Source organism: Thalassophryne amazonica, chromosome 23 (genome assembly GCF_902500255.1).
Source record: "Thalassophryne amazonica chromosome 23, fThaAma1.1, whole genome shotgun sequence".
NCBI lineage: Eukaryota > Metazoa > Chordata > Actinopteri > Batrachoidiformes > Batrachoididae > Thalassophryne > Thalassophryne amazonica.
Window position 1 is genome coordinate 308,025 of NC_047125.1, and position 20,359 is coordinate 328,383.

General features: G+C 43.8%; 1 protein-coding gene across 2 annotated transcripts in view; it reads left to right on the forward strand.

The window, feature by feature from the left end:
• The window catches only part of LOC117504823 (NACHT, LRR and PYD domains-containing protein 3-like), a 56,873-nt gene extending 39,007 nt beyond the window's left edge, over positions 1 to 17,866 (forward strand). The window contains exons 9-13 of one of the 2 annotated variants that reach the window (XM_034164359.1): positions 5,841 to 6,014; positions 15,064 to 15,237; positions 15,436 to 15,591; positions 16,237 to 16,283; positions 16,502 to 17,866. In XM_034164359.1, the coding sequence (XP_034020250.1) occupies positions 5,841 to 6,014; positions 15,064 to 15,237; positions 15,436 to 15,591; positions 16,237 to 16,283; positions 16,502 to 17,088 (1,138 nt within the window). In that variant the 3' untranslated portion in view covers positions 17,089 to 17,866. The remainder of the gene's footprint in view (positions 1 to 5,840; positions 6,015 to 15,063; positions 15,238 to 15,435; positions 15,592 to 16,236; positions 16,284 to 16,501) is intronic. The other variant, XM_034164360.1, reaches the window with a different exon arrangement.
• The last annotated feature ends 2,493 nt before the right edge of the window (positions 17,867 to 20,359 follow it).

Genomic DNA, 20,359 nt, shown 5'->3' on the forward strand with positions numbered 1-20,359 from the left:
CATTTCCATTCTAGACTTCTAGCCTTATGCTTGCGGTCATGCAGGTAATCATTGAACCAAGGTGACTGTGTTTTGGGGGAGCGTGGTTTTAACACAGGAGGCGCAATCATGTCAAGTGTAGTTTTGAGCACTGAGTTTAAACTATCCACAAGCCTGTCTGCTGACTGGGTATTTTCCATTTGGGAAGCTAAGACATCACGCAGTCTAGCTTTGAGTTCAGCCTTAGTTGAGGGGTTGATGCATCGCCGTAGTGATATATAAGGTTGTTGTTCCACTAAACACGGCAGCAAAACTGTAAACTTAATAAGTGAGTGATCAGAGACCACTGATCTAAGTGCAGTGATGCCGGTAATGCGTTACATAGTAACACGTTACTCTAACCACTTTTTTTAGTAACAAGTAATCTAACGCGTTAATCTTTCCAAATCAGTAATCAGATTAAAGTTATTTCTCCAAGTCACTGTGTGTTACTATTATTTTTGCATTGTGGGTCGATAGCAGCATTAAACTTGCTCCGTGGGCAGGAGGTCTGGGTTCGACTGAACTGCCCACTTTAAGCGAGCTGTGAGCTTTTCATCCGCAGTTTTTTGCTGCAGCTACGACTCGTCCTCACCTCTTAAAGCACAGTGACAACAGCACACCTGCACTGAGCTTTACAAAGACATTTTTATGCTTTTTTTCTCCTTTATTTAGAATTCTGAGCTGAGCCGCTCCGTATCTGCTGCTAAAAACAGCTTATCCTCTGCGACACGTCAACAACTAACACTATTTTCCACTCAGATGCACCTAAACTCTCTTTCTGAGGACCACATGATGTGAAAACACAATAAAACTTTCTTACCTGTAAATCTGGTCATGTTTTCAGCATAAATAAATGTTATCCATTCTTTGTGCTCAAATGCCAAAGCAGGGGTGAATCCAGATGGAATGGGGGCGTGGGGCAGGGATGTGCCCCCCCCACAACACCCCTAGATTAAAGGTCCAGTTTTGAAGTCGTTTTTTTACTACAACTACTAATACTACTTAAAATAATATTAATTTCGACAAGTAAAATGTTTAGAGAGAATTTAAATGGACTGCATTAAATCTTAGAATGAATTTAATAGTTACATTTATAAACAATGTAGGTTAGAAATTGCAAGTTTTACTATTACAGTGCTGTCAACAGTTAAATATGAGATCAAGAAAGAGGTCTTTATTGTACTTTTTATAAAACAAGTATTTATTTTCATTGAAGTCAAGAAAGGGTGACTACAAAGTGAGTTTTGGCAAAACAGGTATTGTCATGTTGAGGTGGCAGAGGGTTGTTGTCGGCAGCTGGGGAAAGTAACTAGTAATCTAACTTAGTTACTTTTCCAATTGAGTAATCGGTAAAGTAACTAAGATACTTTTTCAAGGAGTAATCAGTAATTGGATTACTTCAAAATAACTGTGGCAACACTGTCTGAGAGGCATGATGTCAGTATTCGTGACAGCAAATACCACGTGCTAACCAAACCCAGGGTATGTCCACTCGTGTGTCGAGTCCCGAATGCATTGCCGAAATCCTAATGCAGCCACAATTTCTATAAATGATTTGCAGAGGGGATCAGTAGGCTTATTTATATGAATGTTAAAGTCACCAGTAATCAAAATGTTATCTACACTATTTGACAAGTTAGAGATGAACACACCAAATTCATCTAAGAATTCAGAATATGGGCCAGGAGGCCTATTTACAGTGACAAAGTAATATGGCTGATTTTTATTCTTCTGACCTTGGCAATGCGTAATATCCTGAGCGGAGAATATATTTGTGACCCCCAACAGCTAATAAGCTAAACCTAGATTTATAAATAAGAGCAACACCAGGTTAAGCCAGGTTTCACATAACCCAATCATATCTAAGTGATGATCAGTAATTGGATCAATAATCAACAGTGATTTTGAGGACAGTGATCTTATGTTAATGAGACTCAGACTAAGGACCTCAGTGGGGTTGACAGTTGAACTGTTTGGGTTTAGGGGTGGTTCCAGAGCAGCATATATAAGATGCCTAGAAGTAGGTTTAGATTTGAGACATTCCTCGCGAGTTTTAGGTAGCAGACATGAAATCTTTGATATTGCTGGAACAACCATTGGACCATCCTCAACTTCAACATCATCCAATGTAGTCATTGGATATTAAGTTAGTCATGGGTACTAAGTTTGCAAAGCATATCCCTCTATGATTTTTATGGACACATCTACGGAAGCAGGCCACAGTCTCAACTTGTTGAATTTCCCTCCCTGGCAGATAAACTGCACTATCACCATAGTGGATTTCCTGCACTAATTTCCCCGCTAATCTAATGGATTCCACACCCACATTTGTCATAAGCCTTGCAGGGTCTCTAATCACCTGCTCCGTGGCCTGCTGTAAATTCCTTATATTACCCTCCCTGTCGAGCTCTATGTTCGCAGATAAGATGGCGGCACCTTCCCCAGTCGGGTGGCGCCAGCCACCTATTTAACAATGTCAGCCTGCTAAATGGGGGAACCAGAGACTGTTAATCGATGCCAAAACATCTTTCTGGCAAGGTCACAAGTCTTCTCTATGTCCATTTTTGTGGCCTCTGAGTGCTTCATCCTGACATCATTGGTGCCGACGTGAATAACTATATGACTATATCTCATGTTACTTTGTCCGTCTTCCCTTCTGCAGTGTCAGCACCCTAAGATGGGATGCAATGTTGGGAGCTCTGGCCCCAGGAATACATTTAACGTCAGCCGGCCTCTGTAACCTGACTTTGCGGGTGATAGAATCCTCTATCACTGAAGTCCGGCATGGAGACAGGAGTGGAAGTCACTCGTGGGCTCAGAAAATTCACATCAGGCAAATCCAAGGGAGTACAAGTTCAAGTACGTCGGGGTCTTGTTCACAAGTGAGGGGGCAATGGGGCGTGAGGTTGTCCAGAGAATCGTTGCAGCAGGGGTGGTGTTGCATTCACTCTATCGTGCTGTTGTGACGAAAAGGGACCTGAGCTAAAAGGCGAAGCTCTCGATGTTCTGGTCAATTCGTTCCTACTCTCACCTATGGAGGGTTGGGTCAAGATCGAAAGCATTAGGTTGCGGGTACAAGCGGCTGTAATGGGTTTTCTCGGGAGGGTGGCTGGTGTCTCCCTTAGACATAGGGTGAGAAGCTCGGTCATTTGTGAGGAGCTCAGAGTAGAGGTGCTGCTCCTTCGCGTTGAAAGGAGACACCTGAGGTTGTTCGGGCACCTGGTGAGGATGCCTCCTGAGTGCCTCCCTTGGAAGGTGTTCCAGGGACGTCCAGTGGGAAGGAGACCCCGGGTAAGACCCAGAACTAGATGGAGAGATTACATCTCCACACTGGCCTGGGAACATCTGGAGGTCCCCCAGTCAGAGGTGGTGAGTGTGATCTTTCAATAGGGGATTCATAATATGATGTCACCAATATGATCAGAATTCATGTTGTGTAGAAAAAAGTTAATAAAAAGTTGTACTGAAGGGAAAATTTTCAAAAGAACACTTGGCCTTGAACTACTGATAGTAGAGACATCATGGATCATGTGGGGGCTTCCCCAGACTTGAACAGGGATATGTGGAAGCACACAGTGACAGCCAATCAGTGTAGAGAGGCACCATGATGTCACTGCAGGGATTAATGTTCTCCGTTGCTGTGACAGAGTTCCATTAGTTGGGCTGAAAAAAGGCAGGTTTCATGCTGAGCCGTCCTGACGCAAAATCAAGGCTGGACACAAGATGTACAATTTACTGCATCCCTGAGACACATGCACACCACATTCAAAACAGTCAAAAATCAAAAATTCATTCAAAGATTTTTAGAATGTCTGGTTTTCTTTTTTTTTTATGTTCGTAATGTGTCCCCTTGTCTGTTCCTCTGTGTCCTGTTTGCACTCCACCAGAGGGAGGAGGGGGAGCAGTGGGTCAGCCTTCTGTGTGTTTGAGTGTTTGTCTGCACTGTAACAACATAGTGAGCAAAGAACAGTTTTACCAAGATATTTGTAATCTTTTGTCAAAGCCTGCTCTGAGTGTTTCTGTGAGTGTCCTCGCTGTGGTGAACTGAAAACAGCTGCAGACCCATGACACATTAACAACAAACAGTAATGTTTTGTTTTGTTCCCTAAAATATGCCTAAAATCTCTTTCTGAGGACAACATGATGTAAAATATTGTCATAAAACTTCTTACCCCTCAATCAGGTCACGCTTTCCACATGAATACACAAAATTTTTTGGTTCCTGCTCAAAGACTGCAAACCAGGGGCACATCCAGACAGAAAGAGGGTGTTGTGCCCCCCACAAAGCCCCTTGATTAAAAGTCCACTTTTTAAGTCATTTTTTTGTAGTACTACTCAACTCAACCTTTAGTTCTAAAGCATGTTTTAAAGGACAGCAGTTGACCAAAGTGCTGTACATAATAGAAAAATGGGCACCAAGTTACCCCCAATAACAAGAAAATTGCAACGGGCAATAAAACAAATAAAAGACAAAGTAAAATAGAGAGTAAAAAGTTGTAAAAAATAGTATGTATGTACTGACAAAAAAACCAAAAAGGATTTTTCATCTTGGCGTGGGGTTGTGTACCGTTGCGGAGGCACGGTGTACAGTAGCACAGTGTTTGTAGATTTACCAGCAGTAGCTGAGTGTTGTGTAGACTTGCGTGGAACAGTACATCCATGCTCTACACTGGCAGTCCGCCAAACAAATGAAACGTTTAATTTTTTGCGTCCATTTTGTGGACCCCTCAGTGTGTTGCCACGTAGGGCTGCGTAGTCAGTACGTGGCATTACGCAACTCTGTGTTGTCCTGGTGTGAAAGGGGCTTAAATCAAAAAATGTTTCTCATATATTTTGTAAAGATTAATGAGAAATAAGCCCTTTTAAAACCAGATAACCTCTGAAGTGATTTACAGACATCTCTCAGATGTCAGCATGCAGATAGCATCACCTGAGGTCAAAGGTAACTTCCAGCATTTTAAAAAGCCCACGCATGTGCACACGCACATCCTCCTGCAGACGGCATTAAAAAGAAAATATTCACCACAAATATGTTCTCTTGATTAAAATGAGCTGTACTTTTACAAGATGTTTCTAAAATAAACCGATATGTTGTTTGGATTTCAGGTTTTGGGGGCGACCTTAAAGCTTTAAAGAACAATGAAAACAAGACGCCCAGTTTGTAAAGAAGAATTAGAAACAGTTTGTTACATGAAACATGAACAGTGAATAAAAATCACCTGTGACCACATCATAGAAAGGAATTTAAAAAACAGACCGGAGTTAATAACTTCAACTTCTTTTTCAACAAGAGGACATCTCCATCATCTGGTCAGAAGGTAAAAATCAGAATAATAACTTTATTTCTGTCACTCTTTCAGGATAAACACCACTCAGCAACAGTCGGGAACAGTCTTTCTTTTTTTTTTTTCCACTTGAGGACATCACAACTCACTGATCTGAATCATCTCAGTGTGATCAGCGCTCACATTCCATCCTCATTTCCTGATGTTTCAGTGTTTGTTTGTTTGTTTTTTTTGTCACATTTCCTGATGTTTCAATGTTTGTTTGTTTGTTTTTTTGTCACATTTGGACCTTCATGGTCGAAGGCTCACACTTTGATTTCACTGAAACTCTACATCGAGATTTACTCAGTTATTCCTTTAAAAACAACTTACAGGGACAATAAATCTGTGATGGAAACTTTGGAGTTAAATCATATGTGAGCTGAACCGTGGGGGGGGGGTAATCTGTGATCTGTTCCATCACTAATTTGAACAGAGACTTAATTTCTCTGTTTTTAAAGTGAAAATCCTTCTTGTTTTGAATCGTCTCTGCAGGTTATCTGAGTGTGATCTGTCAGAGAGAAGCTGTGAAGTTCTGTCTTCAGTTCTCAGCTCTCAGTCCTCCAGTCTGACAGAACTGGACCTGAGTCAGAACCGGCTGCAGGATTCAGGAGTGAAGCTGCTGTCTGCTGGACTGGAGAGTCCACACTGTCACCTGGAGACTCTCAGGTCAGGATTTAGTTTTGACTTTTTTCCCTCCAGACATCATAAAATAAGATTTTATTTTAAACATTCAGAGATGACTTATTTAATTTAAACCAGGGGTCACCAACCTTTTTGAAAGTAAGAGCTACTTTTCTCACAGTAATAATTATCAACAATGACAACAAGGCGGGAAACAGATATCAATATTCAGCACTTTATTTCTGTTAGAATGGAAAAAACTTTGTCCCCGAGGGGAAATTTGTCCTGGACACAGTGCTACATGTTGCTTAAAAACAGTACAGAAAACAATAAAACAGATACAAACAACACACATTCAGCCACAGAGTTGGTAAAGTGCAGGTTAAGTGCTGTGCAGAGAATCTGATGTACGTGAAGATCTAGAGTTCAGCAGTTTAGCAGAAGACAGGACAAAGGACAACTTGAATCTGTTAGTCCTACACTGCGGCACCCTCAGTCTCCGTCCTGAAGGCAGCAGGACATACTCACTGTGAAGGGGATGCTCTGGGTCCTTTGAAATGATTTTCTCTCTTCTTACCGCTGTCTCTTCATATAAGGCTTGAATACGCAGGTAATCTTTAGTCCTACTACTTTCATGGCTGTTTTATGGATATGAGCGAGCTTGTTTTTCAGTTGGACAGACAGGGTACCAAACCACACTGTGATCCCATAACAGATGAGGCTCTCAAGTGTTGCTCTGTAAAAAAACAAGCAGGATGTTAATTCCCACTCCATACAGCCTCAGCCTCCTCAAAAAGTACAGCCTCTGCTGCAGCCATGAGCAAAGAGAGTCAATGTGAGCCGTCCAGGAGAGAGCGCTGTCCATGTGGACCCCAAGATATCTGTAGGAGTCCACTTGCTGTGGATGATCACATTATCTATGTGGACAGATTCATGCTCACTTACAGTAGTGTTCAGAATAATACTAGTGCTATGTGACTAAAAAGATTAATCCAGGTTTTGAGTATATTTCTTATTGTTACATGGGAAACAAGGTACCAGTAGATTCAGTAGATTCTCACAAATCCAACAAGACCAAGCATTCATGATATGCACACTCTTAAGACTATGAAATTGGGCTATTAGTAAAAAAAAAAAAGTAGAAAAGGGGGTGTTCACAATAATAGTAGTGTGGCATTCAGTCAGTGAGTTCATCAGTTTTGTGGAACAAACACGTGTGAATCAGGTGTCCCCTATGTAAGGATGAAGCCAGCACCTGTTGAACATGGTTTTCTCTTTGAAAGCCTGAGGAAAATGGGACGTTCAAGACATTGTTCAGAAGAACAGCGTAGTTTGATTAAAAAGTTGTTTGGAGAGGGGAAAACTTATACACAGGTGCAAAAAATTATAGGCTGTTCGTCTACAATGATCTCCAATGCTTTAAAATGGACAAAAAAACAGACACGTGGAAGAAAACGGAAAACAACCATCAAAATGGATAGAAGAATAACCAGAACGGCAAAGGCTCCCCCATTGATCAGCTCCAGGATGATCAAAGACAGTCTGGAGTTACCTGTAAGTGCTGTGACAGTTAGAAGACGCCTGTGTGAAGCTAATTTATTTGCAAGAATCCCCCGCAAAGTCCCTCTGTTAAATAAAAGACATCTGCAGAAGAGGTTAGTTTGCCAAAGAACACATCAACTGGCCTAAAGAGAAATGGAGGAATATTTTGTGGACTGATGAGAGTAAAATTGTTCTTTTTGGGTCCAAGGGCCACAGACAGTTTGTGAGACGACCCCCAAACTCTGAATTCAAGCCACAGTTCACAGTGAAGACAGTGAAGCATGGTGGTGCAAGCATCATGATATGGGCATGTTTCTCCTACTATGGTGTTGGGCCTATATATCGCATACCAGGTATCATGGATCAGTTTGGATATGTCAAAATACTTGAAGAGGTCATGTTGCCTTATGCTGAAGAGGACATGCCCTTGAAATGGGTGTTTCAACAAGACAGTGACCCCAAGCACACTAGTAAACCAGCAAAATCTTGGTTCCAAACCAACAAAATTAATGCCTCACAGATGTGAAGAAATCGTGAAAAACTGTGGTTATACAACTAAATACTAGTTTAGTGATTCACAGGATTGTTAAAAAAGCAGTTTGAACATAATAGTTTTGAGTTTGTAGCATCAACAGCAGATGCTACTATTATTGTGAACACCCCCTTTTCTACTTTTTTTTACTAATAGCCCAATTTCATAGCCTTAAGAGTGTGCATATCATGAATGCTTGGTCTTGTTGGATTTGTGAGAATCTACTGAATCTACTGGTACCTTGTTTCCCATGTAACAATAAGAAATATACTCAAAACCTGGATTAATCTTTGTAGTCACATAACACTACTATTATTCTGAACACTACTGTATGTTCCAAAGGTTGATGAATGCTGTTGTGGGCGATATGTCTGGTTGCTCGGTGTACTTGGACGACGTGGTGGTTTATTCTGACACTTGGAAAAAACTTTTGGAGCGCATGGTTGAGGTTTTGACTCGTCTGGCGGGGGCAAGGCTGACCTCAATCTCATAAAGTGTGAGTTTGCGAGGGTGACTGTTACCTACTTGGGTCGTGTAGTTGGTCAGGGTGAAGTCCGTCCTGTTGTAGCTAAAGTTCAAGCCATCGAGGAATTTCTGGTCCCTAGTACAAAAAAATAACTTATATTTTCTTCACTGGTCGGTTATTATCATTGTTTTTGTAAGAACTTTTCTTCAGTTGTTGCGCCGTTAATTAATCTGTTGTGCAAAGATGCTAAATTTGTCTGGTCTTCTCTTTGTCAGCAGGCGTTTGAAAGTGTGAAGAAGCTCCTCTGTGCAGCTCCGGTGTTGGCTGCCCCACGTTTAAACCAACCATTTCAGCTGTACATGGACGCAAGTCACGTGGGGGCTGGAGCGCTCCTGACGCAATCTGATAATTTTGGATTGGATAGACGTGTTAGCTATTTTTCAAAGAAATTTGACAAACACCAGCTAAATTATTCAACTGTTGAAAAAGAGACACTTGCGCTAAATTTGGCCTTAAAGCATTTTGAAGTGTACTTTTGTGGCGGGTTTATACCGACCATAACCCACTAACGTTTCTGACCTCTGTTAAGGCGCCTAACCAGAGTTTGGTTCGGTGGTCTTTGTACCTCCAAACGTATAATTTGGACATAAAACATATTAAAGGAAAACAAAATCTGGTAGTGGACGCTTTGTCACGCGCCCCTTTATAAGAACCACGCTGAGGCTGATCAAGTGCAGCTCGTCAGGACTCACAGCTGTGGTGCATCTACACGGATTGGAGCATGGTGGCATTTAAGTCTGGAGTACACAGTGTGTATTTGCCAGAGACTCGACCTTGTGACCAGACGGGTGAGATCGTCGTCTCGAGAGCCATCTCATCATCAGTGGATGCTGAGAACGTCCAGGTTTGATGCATGGTCTGTGAAAGAGGAGGGGATGAGGTCTCACGCTCGTCAGCACGCTTCCTGAGGTACGTTAGGTTTTGTGACTAACATTTATACAGTCAGTAAATGTGGTGTCCCTCACACCTTATTGTATTGAGCTGTTATGTTAGTCGTTTAATCAGCTTCCACTGCAGTTGAGTTTGTGAACAGGGTGTTCCATTCCTGCAGAGTGGGAAGCTGATTAGTAATTAAGCCAGGAAGTGTTTGCTGTTTATGTACACCTTTGAGCGGTCTCTCTGTGTGTGGAGTGTGGACTCACATGATGATTTCTTCTTTCACAGACTCGGTTTGTCGCGGCCACCTGGGGGGTGTCGGCGGGGTCCTTGGGTCCAAACAGTTTCTGGCTCCGGACCGTTAGTGCTGCTGGGAGCACACCGTTTCACCACCACGCCAGACCGCGCACTCTTTTGTTATATTTTCCACATCACTGTTATGTAATTAAATTAGGTATCCTTTGTACCGTGCTCTGCTTATTTCATACTGGGTCCTTCAAACGCTGGTCGGTTCTCCGGGCTGCGTCCGACACATAACAGTAGTCTCTGGCCAAACATCACGGACCCAGCGGTAGCAGAGACGGTAACACGCCGGGAAGGCGGCAGCAGACGATTAGAAGTTATCCGGATCAGTTGCGGGTGCTCTCCGCCCGGATGGTGCGTGTTTGAGAACCCATTATCGAATACTGATTTGAGCTCTCTTGCAGCCGTGTTCCTGTGTGTGCCTTATCCGAGGGTCGTGGTGGAGTGTGACTGGCGACGGCTTCGCGTCACACTTCGACCGGATAAGAGGTTTAAACGGGAGCTGCAAGAGTGTGTCTGTAATGGGTGAACGCGCACGGAGCTCTGTGGCACGGATCACTGTGCTTCCTGTTGTTACAGTTGTAGCCCCGTTTCCCCGGGTGAAGATAACTACTGCGTCTGTTGTGACAGCTCCGGCGTAATTTAGTTGAAGCACATTTGTGGTTGTGTGTTACACACAGCTGCTCACAGGGAAAGCAGCATGAATTATTTTCTCTGTTACCAAAGGGGTTTTTTTATTTTTAGCACTCTGGCTCCCTCTGTTGGTGACTGAGTCACATTACCGTTAAGCTCTTAAGTTGGAACAGGTGTGTTCCATTTGTTTGAGCTTGACGGTATAAATCACTTACTAGTTTTGTGTTGGTTCATTTTTTGTGGGTGTTTTTTGAGTTGGTTTTTGTGTGGGATTCTTTAACACTATTTAGTGTTCTGGGGTCGTGACCCTGCAGTCTATCTGGAGCATAAAAAGGACCCAAATAACTGTATGTTAGTCTGTTAGTCTTTCTTTTGGTTTCACCTCCCAGGGTTTGATGGGACGGTCCCCTCGGGGGTGATGGGGGGGTAATTGGGTTGTTTTTTCTTTTTTTTTTTTTTTTTTGCCCTCTCTTCTCCTCTGGCTCCAGCCGTGTGAGCCGTACGTGTCGGCGTTGCTGGAGTGGTGCAGTTTGGTTATGCTGGGCGTTTCCCAGGTAACGTCTGCACCTGGGGGGGGGGGGGGGGGGGGGGGTTTGGGGTGTTGTTTTTTTTTGTTTGTTGATTCCCTGTTCCACCTCCGGCTTCAGCGCGCCTTTGAGCCGTCTGCCATCGGCGTGGCTGAGGTTTGGGGCAGTGGGATATACCCGCAGCTGGTGGCTGGTTTGGAAGTCAGAGGGGTGGCGCCGTTTTGTGCCGTCTGCCTTAGCCGCTGTTCCACTCCTCCCGGTTGGCTTCTGGGGTATAGTCATGGTTGGTGACGCTGGACGTGCTTCCAGTTTCCACTGCGCCGAGGGGGTGGGGTTGGGGTTGTTTTGTTTGTATGTTTTTTTTTTCTTTCCTTTTGTTTTTCCCCCCCAGTTTCCGCCCTCAGGGTGTGACTGTGGTGTCCTCTGGGGGGGAAAGGGCTGTGGGTCCATCTAGCCGTAGACGGCCGGGGCTGGGTCCGTTGGTCATGAGGGGAGGCGTCTCCTGGGGTTGATGGAACGGTCCTCTGGGAGGCGCTGGGAGTCCCCGTGGGTGACGTTGGATCCCAGAGGGACCTCGGCTGTGGTTATTACTCCTGGAGCTGGCGGGATGTCCTCTGGGGGGTGTTGGTCCCTACATGTCGTCCGGGGGGGGGGGGGGGGGGGGGGTGTTAGCGTTTTTATTTGCAAGCTTAAGTTTGGGTTGTTTTCTTTTCTCCTCTTCCCAGGGTTTGATGGGACGGTCCTCTGGGGAGGGGGGGGGGTGGTTTGGTTGTTTGTGTTTGTCTTTTTTGTTTTATGACTAATCAGACTTTGAACATGGTTGGACAAAGGCTGACCGCACAGGTTCAAGAACTCCTGGCCACACCTGTGCTAATTGACTGACAGAAACAAAGGCAAAGATGCAGCCAGAGGAGAAGACATCAACCGTTCTGTTAGATGAAGATTCTGTTGGAAGATGAATGCGGATACGGTTTCCAGCCATGGTCCCTGGAGGGGGGTGTTTCTCCTGGGCCAGGTTTGTGTGGTCGCCGGGAGGCTTCCCGTGAGGGTGGGGTACTGTTGTATGGCTGGGGGGGCCTGGCTGCCTTTTGTTTCTGTCTTCTGTGCTGTCTTTTGTTTTTCCTTCCAGGTGGTACGCGTTTAGGACTGAGTGGCTGTGTGGCTGAGTTTTCAGGAACTCACCCTGATCACCTGAGGCTGATCAAGTGCAGCTCGTCAGGACTCACAGCTGTGGTGCATCTACACGGATTGGAGCATGGTGGCATTTAAGTCTGGAGTACACAGTGTGTATTTGCCAGAGACTCGACCTTGTGACCAGACGGGTGAGATCGTCGTCTCGAGAGCCATCTCATCATCAGTGGATGCTGAGAACGTCCAGGTTTGATGCATGGTCTGTGAAAGAGGAGGGGGTGAGGTCTCACGCTCGTCAGCACACTTCCTGAGGTACGTTAGGTTTTGTGACTAACATTTATACAGTCAGTAAATGTGGTGTCCCTCACACCTTATTGTATTGAGCTGTTATGTTAGTCGTTTAATCAGCTTCCACTGCAGTTGAGTTTGTGAACAGGGTGTTCCATGCCTGCAGGGTGGGAAGCTGATTAGTAATTAAGCCAGGAAGTGTTTGCTGTTTGTGAACACCTTTGAGCGGTCTCTCTGTGTGTGGAGTGTGGACTCACATGATGATTTCTTCTTTCACAGACTCGGTTTGTCGCGGCCACCTGGGGGGTGTCGGCGGGGTCCTTGGGTCCGAACAGTTTCTGGCTCCGGACCGTTAGTGCTGCTGGGAGCACACCGTTTCACCACCACGCCAGACCGCGCACTCTTTTGTTATATTTTCCACATCACTGTTATGTAATTAAATTTAGTTATCCTTTGTACCGTGCTCTGCTTATTTCATACTGGGTCCTTCAAACGCTGGTCGGTTCTCCGGGCTGCGTCCGACACATAACAGGGACCTGTGTTTCGTGGGGGGGGTAATGGCCCCTGTTGCCATCCTAATGTGTTTGTTGTGCTGCTGTCTTAATGTGTTTGTTGTGTGTCCTGAGGTCTCGGCCACCGGGAGGCACTGGTCGTGTTTCCTGCCCTGGGGCTATAAAAGGGGGGAGTGCCGTTCCTCCTCCGGATCGTGGCTTGAGGAGCTGCCGCATGCTTTTTGTCCTGGCTTGGTCTTCTGGTTCATTCCACTACGCCTTCCCTTCCTTTTTCTTTTATTTTTAAAATAAATGCCCTACAAAGGGTTTAAAAAAATCTGTTGCTCCGTGTGTGTGCCTCACTTTTTTGTTACGGCTTTTGAGCCGGGTCATAACACACGGCTGTTCAACAACGGAGTCTGGACTCAGCTCACAGTACAACCAACGTGTCAATCAAAGTGAGGTAAAATATGTCAAACTGACTTGTACCGATTTGCCAGACAAAGGGACAGAGCTGGAAAGGATGTGCAGCAGGTTGGGGTGGTAAAAGATGCAGATGGTAGTGTGCTGACAAGCAAGGAGGGTGTGTTGAGAAGGTGGAGGGAATATTTTGAGGAGCTGACAAATGAAGAGAGAGGAAAAAAGGCTGGATGATGTGGAGAGAGTAAATCAGGAAGTGCAAGAGATTAGTAATGGTGAAGTGAGGGCAGCTATGAAGAGTGGAAAGGCAGTTGGTCCAGATGACATTCCATTGGAGGCATGGAAATGTATAGGAGAGATGGCAGTGGAGTTTCTAACCAGATTGTTTCATAAAATCTTGGGAAGTGAGAGGATGCCTGAGGAGTGGAGATGAAGTGTGCTGGATCCCTTTTTTTAAGACCAAGGGTGATGTGCAGAGTTGATGTAACTACAGAGCCATAAAGTTGATCAGCTACAGCGTGAAGTCATGGGAGAGAGAAATAGAAGCTAGGCTTAGCAAACAGGTGAAGCTCTGTGAGCAACAACATGGTTTCATGTCGAGAAAGAGCACTACAGATGCAATGTTTGCTCTGAGGATACTGATGAAGTATAGAGAAGACCAGAAGGACTTGCATTGTGTGTTTGAGGATTTAGAGAAAGCTTATGACAGGCTGCCAAGAGAAGAGTTCTGGTATTGTATGAGAGTAGTGCAGGACATGTACAAGGACAGTGTGACAGCAGTGCGATGAGCAGTAGGAATGACAGACTCATTCAAGGTGGAGGTGGGATCACACCAAGGATCAGCTCTGAGTCCTTTCTTGTTCACAGTGGTGATGGACAGTTGACGGATGAGATCAGACAGGATTAGGCTAACGGGAGCAGCCGAGAGAAGAAGAAAATATATCAAACTGAAGAAATTATCTACAGAAACCAAAACTGTTTCAATACCAGGCTGTAAACGTGATTATGTTGGACATTTTAACATGGACTTCAACGGAAAGTAACTCCTTTTTGGAGCAAGACTCGTGGCCATGCAAGGAACTGCAAGACTTTCCATTTCCATGTGTTCTTCACTTCAGACGGGAGGAGGTTGAGGCTTGGTTCTTGAGTGTTGCACTTTACGCTGCCCCCTAGTGGTCACAGTTGGTTGAGCAGTTGATGAGAACACATTAAATGCATGGAACTAATTTAAGTTGATCTCACCTTATTTCTCAGCACGAGGAGTTGGAATCTTCGGGCACCTCACTATTCCATTAAGTTACCATCCACAGGGCCGTGGTTCAGTTATCAATCTGTTATTGATACATTTTGATTGATCTTTTTTCTCACTCTGTGGCTGCTTGGTACTTTTCCAAGCAGAGGTTTGTATGGTGTCACATTTGTCACAGTCTTGTTTGGTCATCAAGCTGTGCGCCGTCTCCTTCCAGGTTTTGGAGCAGACCGGGTGAAGTGAAGACTGATGGCAAATGTTCTGAAATCAAAAGTATATTACGGCTTTAAGAAGGACCTGAGTAAAAGTACAAACAGGTTTCCATCAGGAAGGTGAAAACTTTAACCAGCAGCTGAATTCCAACCCCACAACCAACATTTATAAAATAGATGATTGACATTTGAGGATCAGTTTCACAGCACATGACTGTAAACATCTAAATCCACTGAAGAATCATGTCGGACTGAATAAAACACTTTGTGTCCAAAGCTGGTTTCTGGATCCTGTCTGAGGTGCAGAACGATCTGAACCTTTGCATGACGACACAAATCTGTTTCTTGTTGATTTTGTCTTCAGGCTGAGTTTGTGTGATCTGTCAGAGAGAAGCTGTGAAGTTCTGAGCTCAGTTCTCAGCTCTCAGTCCTCCAGTCTGAGAGAACTGGATCTGAGTAACAACGATCTGCAGGATTCAGGAGTGAAGCTGCTGTCTGCTGGACTGGAGAGTCCACACTGTTACCTGGAGACTCTCAGGTCAGGACTCATCCATGTGTGCAGCAGCTCCATAAATCAGAGTGAAGCTGCAGCTTTGCTCCCTGTCATGTTGTGTGAGTGTTGATGGATCTCAGTGTTTGAACCACAGTCATGAGCTCATCCTGCAGCAGACATCAGTGTGTCCGTGCTGCTGCAAAGTGGGGACGTCCTGACACTGTCCTCACATTGTGTCTGCAGGCTGTCAGGCTGTCTGATCACACATGAAGGCTGTGCTTCTCTGGCCTCAGCTCTGACCTCCAACCCCTCCCATCTCAGAGAGCTGGACCTGAGCTACAACCATCCAGGAGACTCAGTCAAGCTGCTGGATCCACTCCGGACTCTGGACTCTCTCAGGTATGGACTGGGTCTGGTGGAGAAGCTCCGTGTGGTTCCTGTGGACCTGACACACCGAGCTGACCTCAAACACCTCACACTGACAAACAGCGACTCAGCAAACTCTCTGTGCCGACTCATTGTTCCTGTTTGACATGAACACGTGACAGAGATCCAGCTGATGGTCAGCTGACCTCTAACATACATGTGTGTATGTTCTGCTCACGTGTTTGAGGAAATCATTTGTTAGTCGTTCACACATTCTGGTGCAAAGACAAAGAAAAACAGTTGTCGATCATTTTCACTGTCAGTCTGTTCAGAGTCACATGTTTCAAAGAAGAACGGAGACAAAAAGCTTCATTTCTCTGAAGCAGGAGTCACCAACCTGCTCCTCGAGAGTCAGGTGACCTCCAGCAGCAGGGCTGGTGAGCCCTGATTGGTTAAATCCACTTCAGCAGATTTTCACCAGAATCTTCAAACCTGAAAAAGCCAAAAGTTGTTGTTTGCTGCTGATCAGCACAGTTAGAGGTGATCAGTAATCAATGATCCATTTGGAGCGATGAGTGTGTTAGAAGAGAAGAACTAAAGTGTGTGGATGAGATCAATGTCATGTTGATGTTTCCATGATTAAAGCCCATGTGTTGCTCCGCCCCCTCCTCCTTTCAGGGTGGATCCTGGTGGAGTCCGATGGCTGAGACCAGGTCTGAGGAAGTGTAAGTGTCTTTGTACTTTGATCCATCTGTTTCCATAGAAACCACCCTCTGTGACATCACTCAGTCAAGTCCGACTGACACTGAAGCAGAGTTCAACATGAAGGCTGCTACAAAAGACCGATTGATAACTGTGTTGATTGATGAACTGATCAATTGATAACTGTGTTGATTGATGAACTGATCGATTGGTTGATAACTGTGTTGATTTGTTCCATCAGATTTCTCTGAACTCTCTCTGGATCCAAACTCAGCGAACAGAAAACTCAAACTGTGCAAAAACAACACAAAGGTGGAACGTGTGAACGAGGATCAATCATATCCTGATCATCCAGACAGATTTGACCTTTGCCCTCAGGTCCTGTCTTCAATTGGTTTGACTGGTCGCTGTTACTGGGAGGTGGAGTGGACAGGAGACGTTTATATATCAGTGACTTACAGAAGAATCAGGAGGAAAGGAAAGAATGAGGACTGTTGGTTTGGACATAATGATCAGTCCTGGAGTCTGTTCTGCTCTGAGGATGATGAGGATGATGGTTCTTGTTACTCTGTCTGTCACAATGACAGACAAACACTCCTTCCTTTCTGCCCTTCCTCTCACAGAGTCTCGGTGTTTGTGGACTGTCCTGCTGGCACTCTGTCCTTCTATGAAGTCTCCTCTGACTCTCTCATTCACATCCACACCTTCTGCTGCACGTTCACTGAACCTCTGTATGCTGGGTTCAGATTATGGTCGGGTTCTGGTTCCTCAGTGTCTCTGTGTGGACTGGAGGATGGAGAGTCTCCTCCTGTGGACACCAACACTTGATCATCCCTGGTTCTCAAGACCAGGCACCTAAGTGGCTCTACTCGATTCTTTTCTACTCTTCCTTTTTAGATATTTAGATATACCTTTGTATACTGGCATAGTTCCACCTTAGAATTGGAATATAATATATAAGATAGACCTTACTGAATTTTCATGAGTGTTTGGACAGCAAATGTCCAGCTGGTTTGACTTTGCGGTCTGTGATTGTAAGCTAACATGATTTTTGGCGCCCCCAGCAATTCACACTCCCATCCAGTAGATGGCAGTGTTCTGTCAGGGATGAGAATCTTCCACGGATTCGTGGATTTCTGACTGCTTCTGGACCATTTCTGAGATCCATTGAGAAAAGTTGGGGTGGAGGTGCAGTGGGGCCAGCTGTGCTTATTAAACCTTTCCTCACATGCACGGAACTGCATTGCTGAAACTGCAAGCTAAACGCAAGATGTCATTGGTTACCTTTTCTACAACAAACTTTCAGCCAATCGGAATCTCTGTAAATCTAAAGTCACTGAAAGTACCCGGAAGCGGATTTTTTGATTTTCTCCAAGTTTTGCTCTGTCTGCTGCATCTGTAACGTGGCCAAAATTATCGCATTAAAGGCATCAATAGTGACGTAAAAAAACGGGTTGAGGTGGACGTTTGCGGGACAAAGGCAAGACTCTGTGTGAACTCAGCGTCCACAGAGTTCAATAGCGAAGCAAAGACTGCAGCGAAACGAGACGAGTCATTGGCTAAATGCTGGGCTTTGTCCCGCCCATCGGACGCTCAGCGTGTCTGGGGGTCTATGGGGCAGTGGGCGGGCCTCGGCTGGCCTGGACGCTGAGCTTCTGCATGATGATTGGATGATCTGTCTGAGGTTGAATCCCTTTTTGATTGACAGCAAAATGAGCGAATCAGCGATCTTTTGGTGTAAACGGGGAGCATTTTTTAATTTTCATTCTGTTCTGAGTTGAACCGGAGACTTTCCTAATCCTCTTAGCGGCATTTTCTTTGTTAAAAACGACTAACGACAAATCGAGCTTCTATTTCTGGTGGGGTTTTTTTGTAGCTGCTTGTGTTTGGAGACTGACATCTAAATGCTTATCTGAGTGCAGAATATTTTTTGCATCACTCTCTGGGTTTGCCACATTTTTCTCAAAATCCACAAAGAGGATATCTTTTCTTGAGTCTGCAGGCTGCTCAAGGTTGCCCAGAAATGCTCCTACTGGATGGAATTTCACATCACGGATAGTGAGCACTGTGGCAAACAGTTATGATGCCTCCTGCAAACTTTTGAGATGATCACTGCAGATAAGTCCATGGATGATGACACATTAGACTGTGCCAATTTCTTTGTTTGTTATTGCAGTAGTCATTAAAACTGCAAATTTGTTATTGAAAATAGCTGTTGTGAGTTAATTTGTGAGATTGTGGATGTTCTGGACGAAGTTAGTGTTTTCATGGGTGGTGGGGCGGAGGTGGTGGCCACGTTAGTGTGCGTGGGGGGGGGGGGGGGTTCACCTGGGGAGTAAATCACTCTAGGACTGCCACTGAACTATACATAATGTAAATTCAGAGGAATATTACTATTCACTATAAATACAACTGTATTAATTTAAAGGAAATCATGTGTTTACTGCCCTCAGGTGGACACAATGCTGTACTACAACATCAGCAATTTCAGACAGTAATGCAGACGTTAGTGAAGAAACTATACATAATGTAAATTCAGAGGAATATTACTATTCACTATAAATACAACTGTATTAATTTAAAGGAAATCATGTGTTTACTGCCCTCAGGTGGACACAATGCTGTACTACAACATCAGCAATTTCAGACAATAATGCAGACGTTAGTGAAGAAACTATACATAATGTAAATTCAGAGGAATATTACTATTCACTACAAATACAACTGTATTAATTTAAAGTAAATCATGTTTACTGCCCTCAGGTGGACACAATGCTGTACTACAACATCAGCAATTTCAGACAATAATGCAGACGTTAGTGCAGAAACTATACATAATGTAAATTCAGAGGAATATTACTATTCACTACAAATACAACTGTATTAATTTAAAGTAAATCATGTTTACTGCCCTCAGGTGGACACAATGCTGTACTACAACATCAGCAATTTCAGACAATAATGCAGACGTTAGTGCAGAAACTATACATAATGTAAATTCAGAGGAATATTACTATTCACTACAAATACAACTGTATTAATTTAAAGTAAATCATGTTTACTGCCCTCAGGTGGACACAATGCTGTACTACAACATCAGCAATTTCAGACAATAATGCAGACGTTAGTGCAGAAACTATACATAATGTAAATTCAGAGGAATATTACTATTCACTACAAATACAACTGTATTAATTTAAAGTAAATCATGTTTACTGCCCTCAGGTGGACACAATGCTGTACTACAACATCAGCAATTTCAGACAATAATGCAGACATTAGTGCAGAAACTATACATAATGTAAATTCAGAGGAATATTACTATTCACTACAAATACAACTGTATTAATTTAAAGTAAATCATGTTTACTGCCCTCAGGTGGACACAATGCTGTACTACAACATCAGCAATTTCAGACAATAATGCAGACGTTAGTGCAGAAACTATACATAATGTAAATTCAGAGGAATATTACTATTCACTATAAATACATCTGTATTAATTTAAAGGAAATCATGTGTTTACTGCCCTCAGCTGGACACAATGCTGTACTACAACATCAGCAATTTCAGACAATAATGCAGACGTTAGTGCAGAAACTATACATAATGTAAATTCAGAGGAATATTACTATTCACTATAAATACATCTGTATTAATTTAAAGGAAATCATGTGTTTACTGCCCTCAGGTGGACACAATGCTGTACTACAACATCAGCAATTTCAGACAATAATGCAGACGTTAGTGCAGAAACTATACATAATGTAAATTCAGAGGAATATTACTATTCACTATAAATACATCTGTATTAATTTAAAGGATATCATGTGTTTACTGCCCTCAGGTGGACACAATGCTGTACTACAACATCAGCAATTTCAGACAATAATGCAGACGTTAGTGCAGAAACTATACATAATGTAAATTCAGAGGAATATTACTATTCACTATAAATACATCTGTATTAATTTAAAGGATATCATGTGTTTACTGCCCTCAGGTGGACACAATGCTGTACTACAACATCAGCAATTTCAGACAATAATGCAGACGTTAGTGCAGAAACTATACATAATGTAAATTCAGAGGAATATTA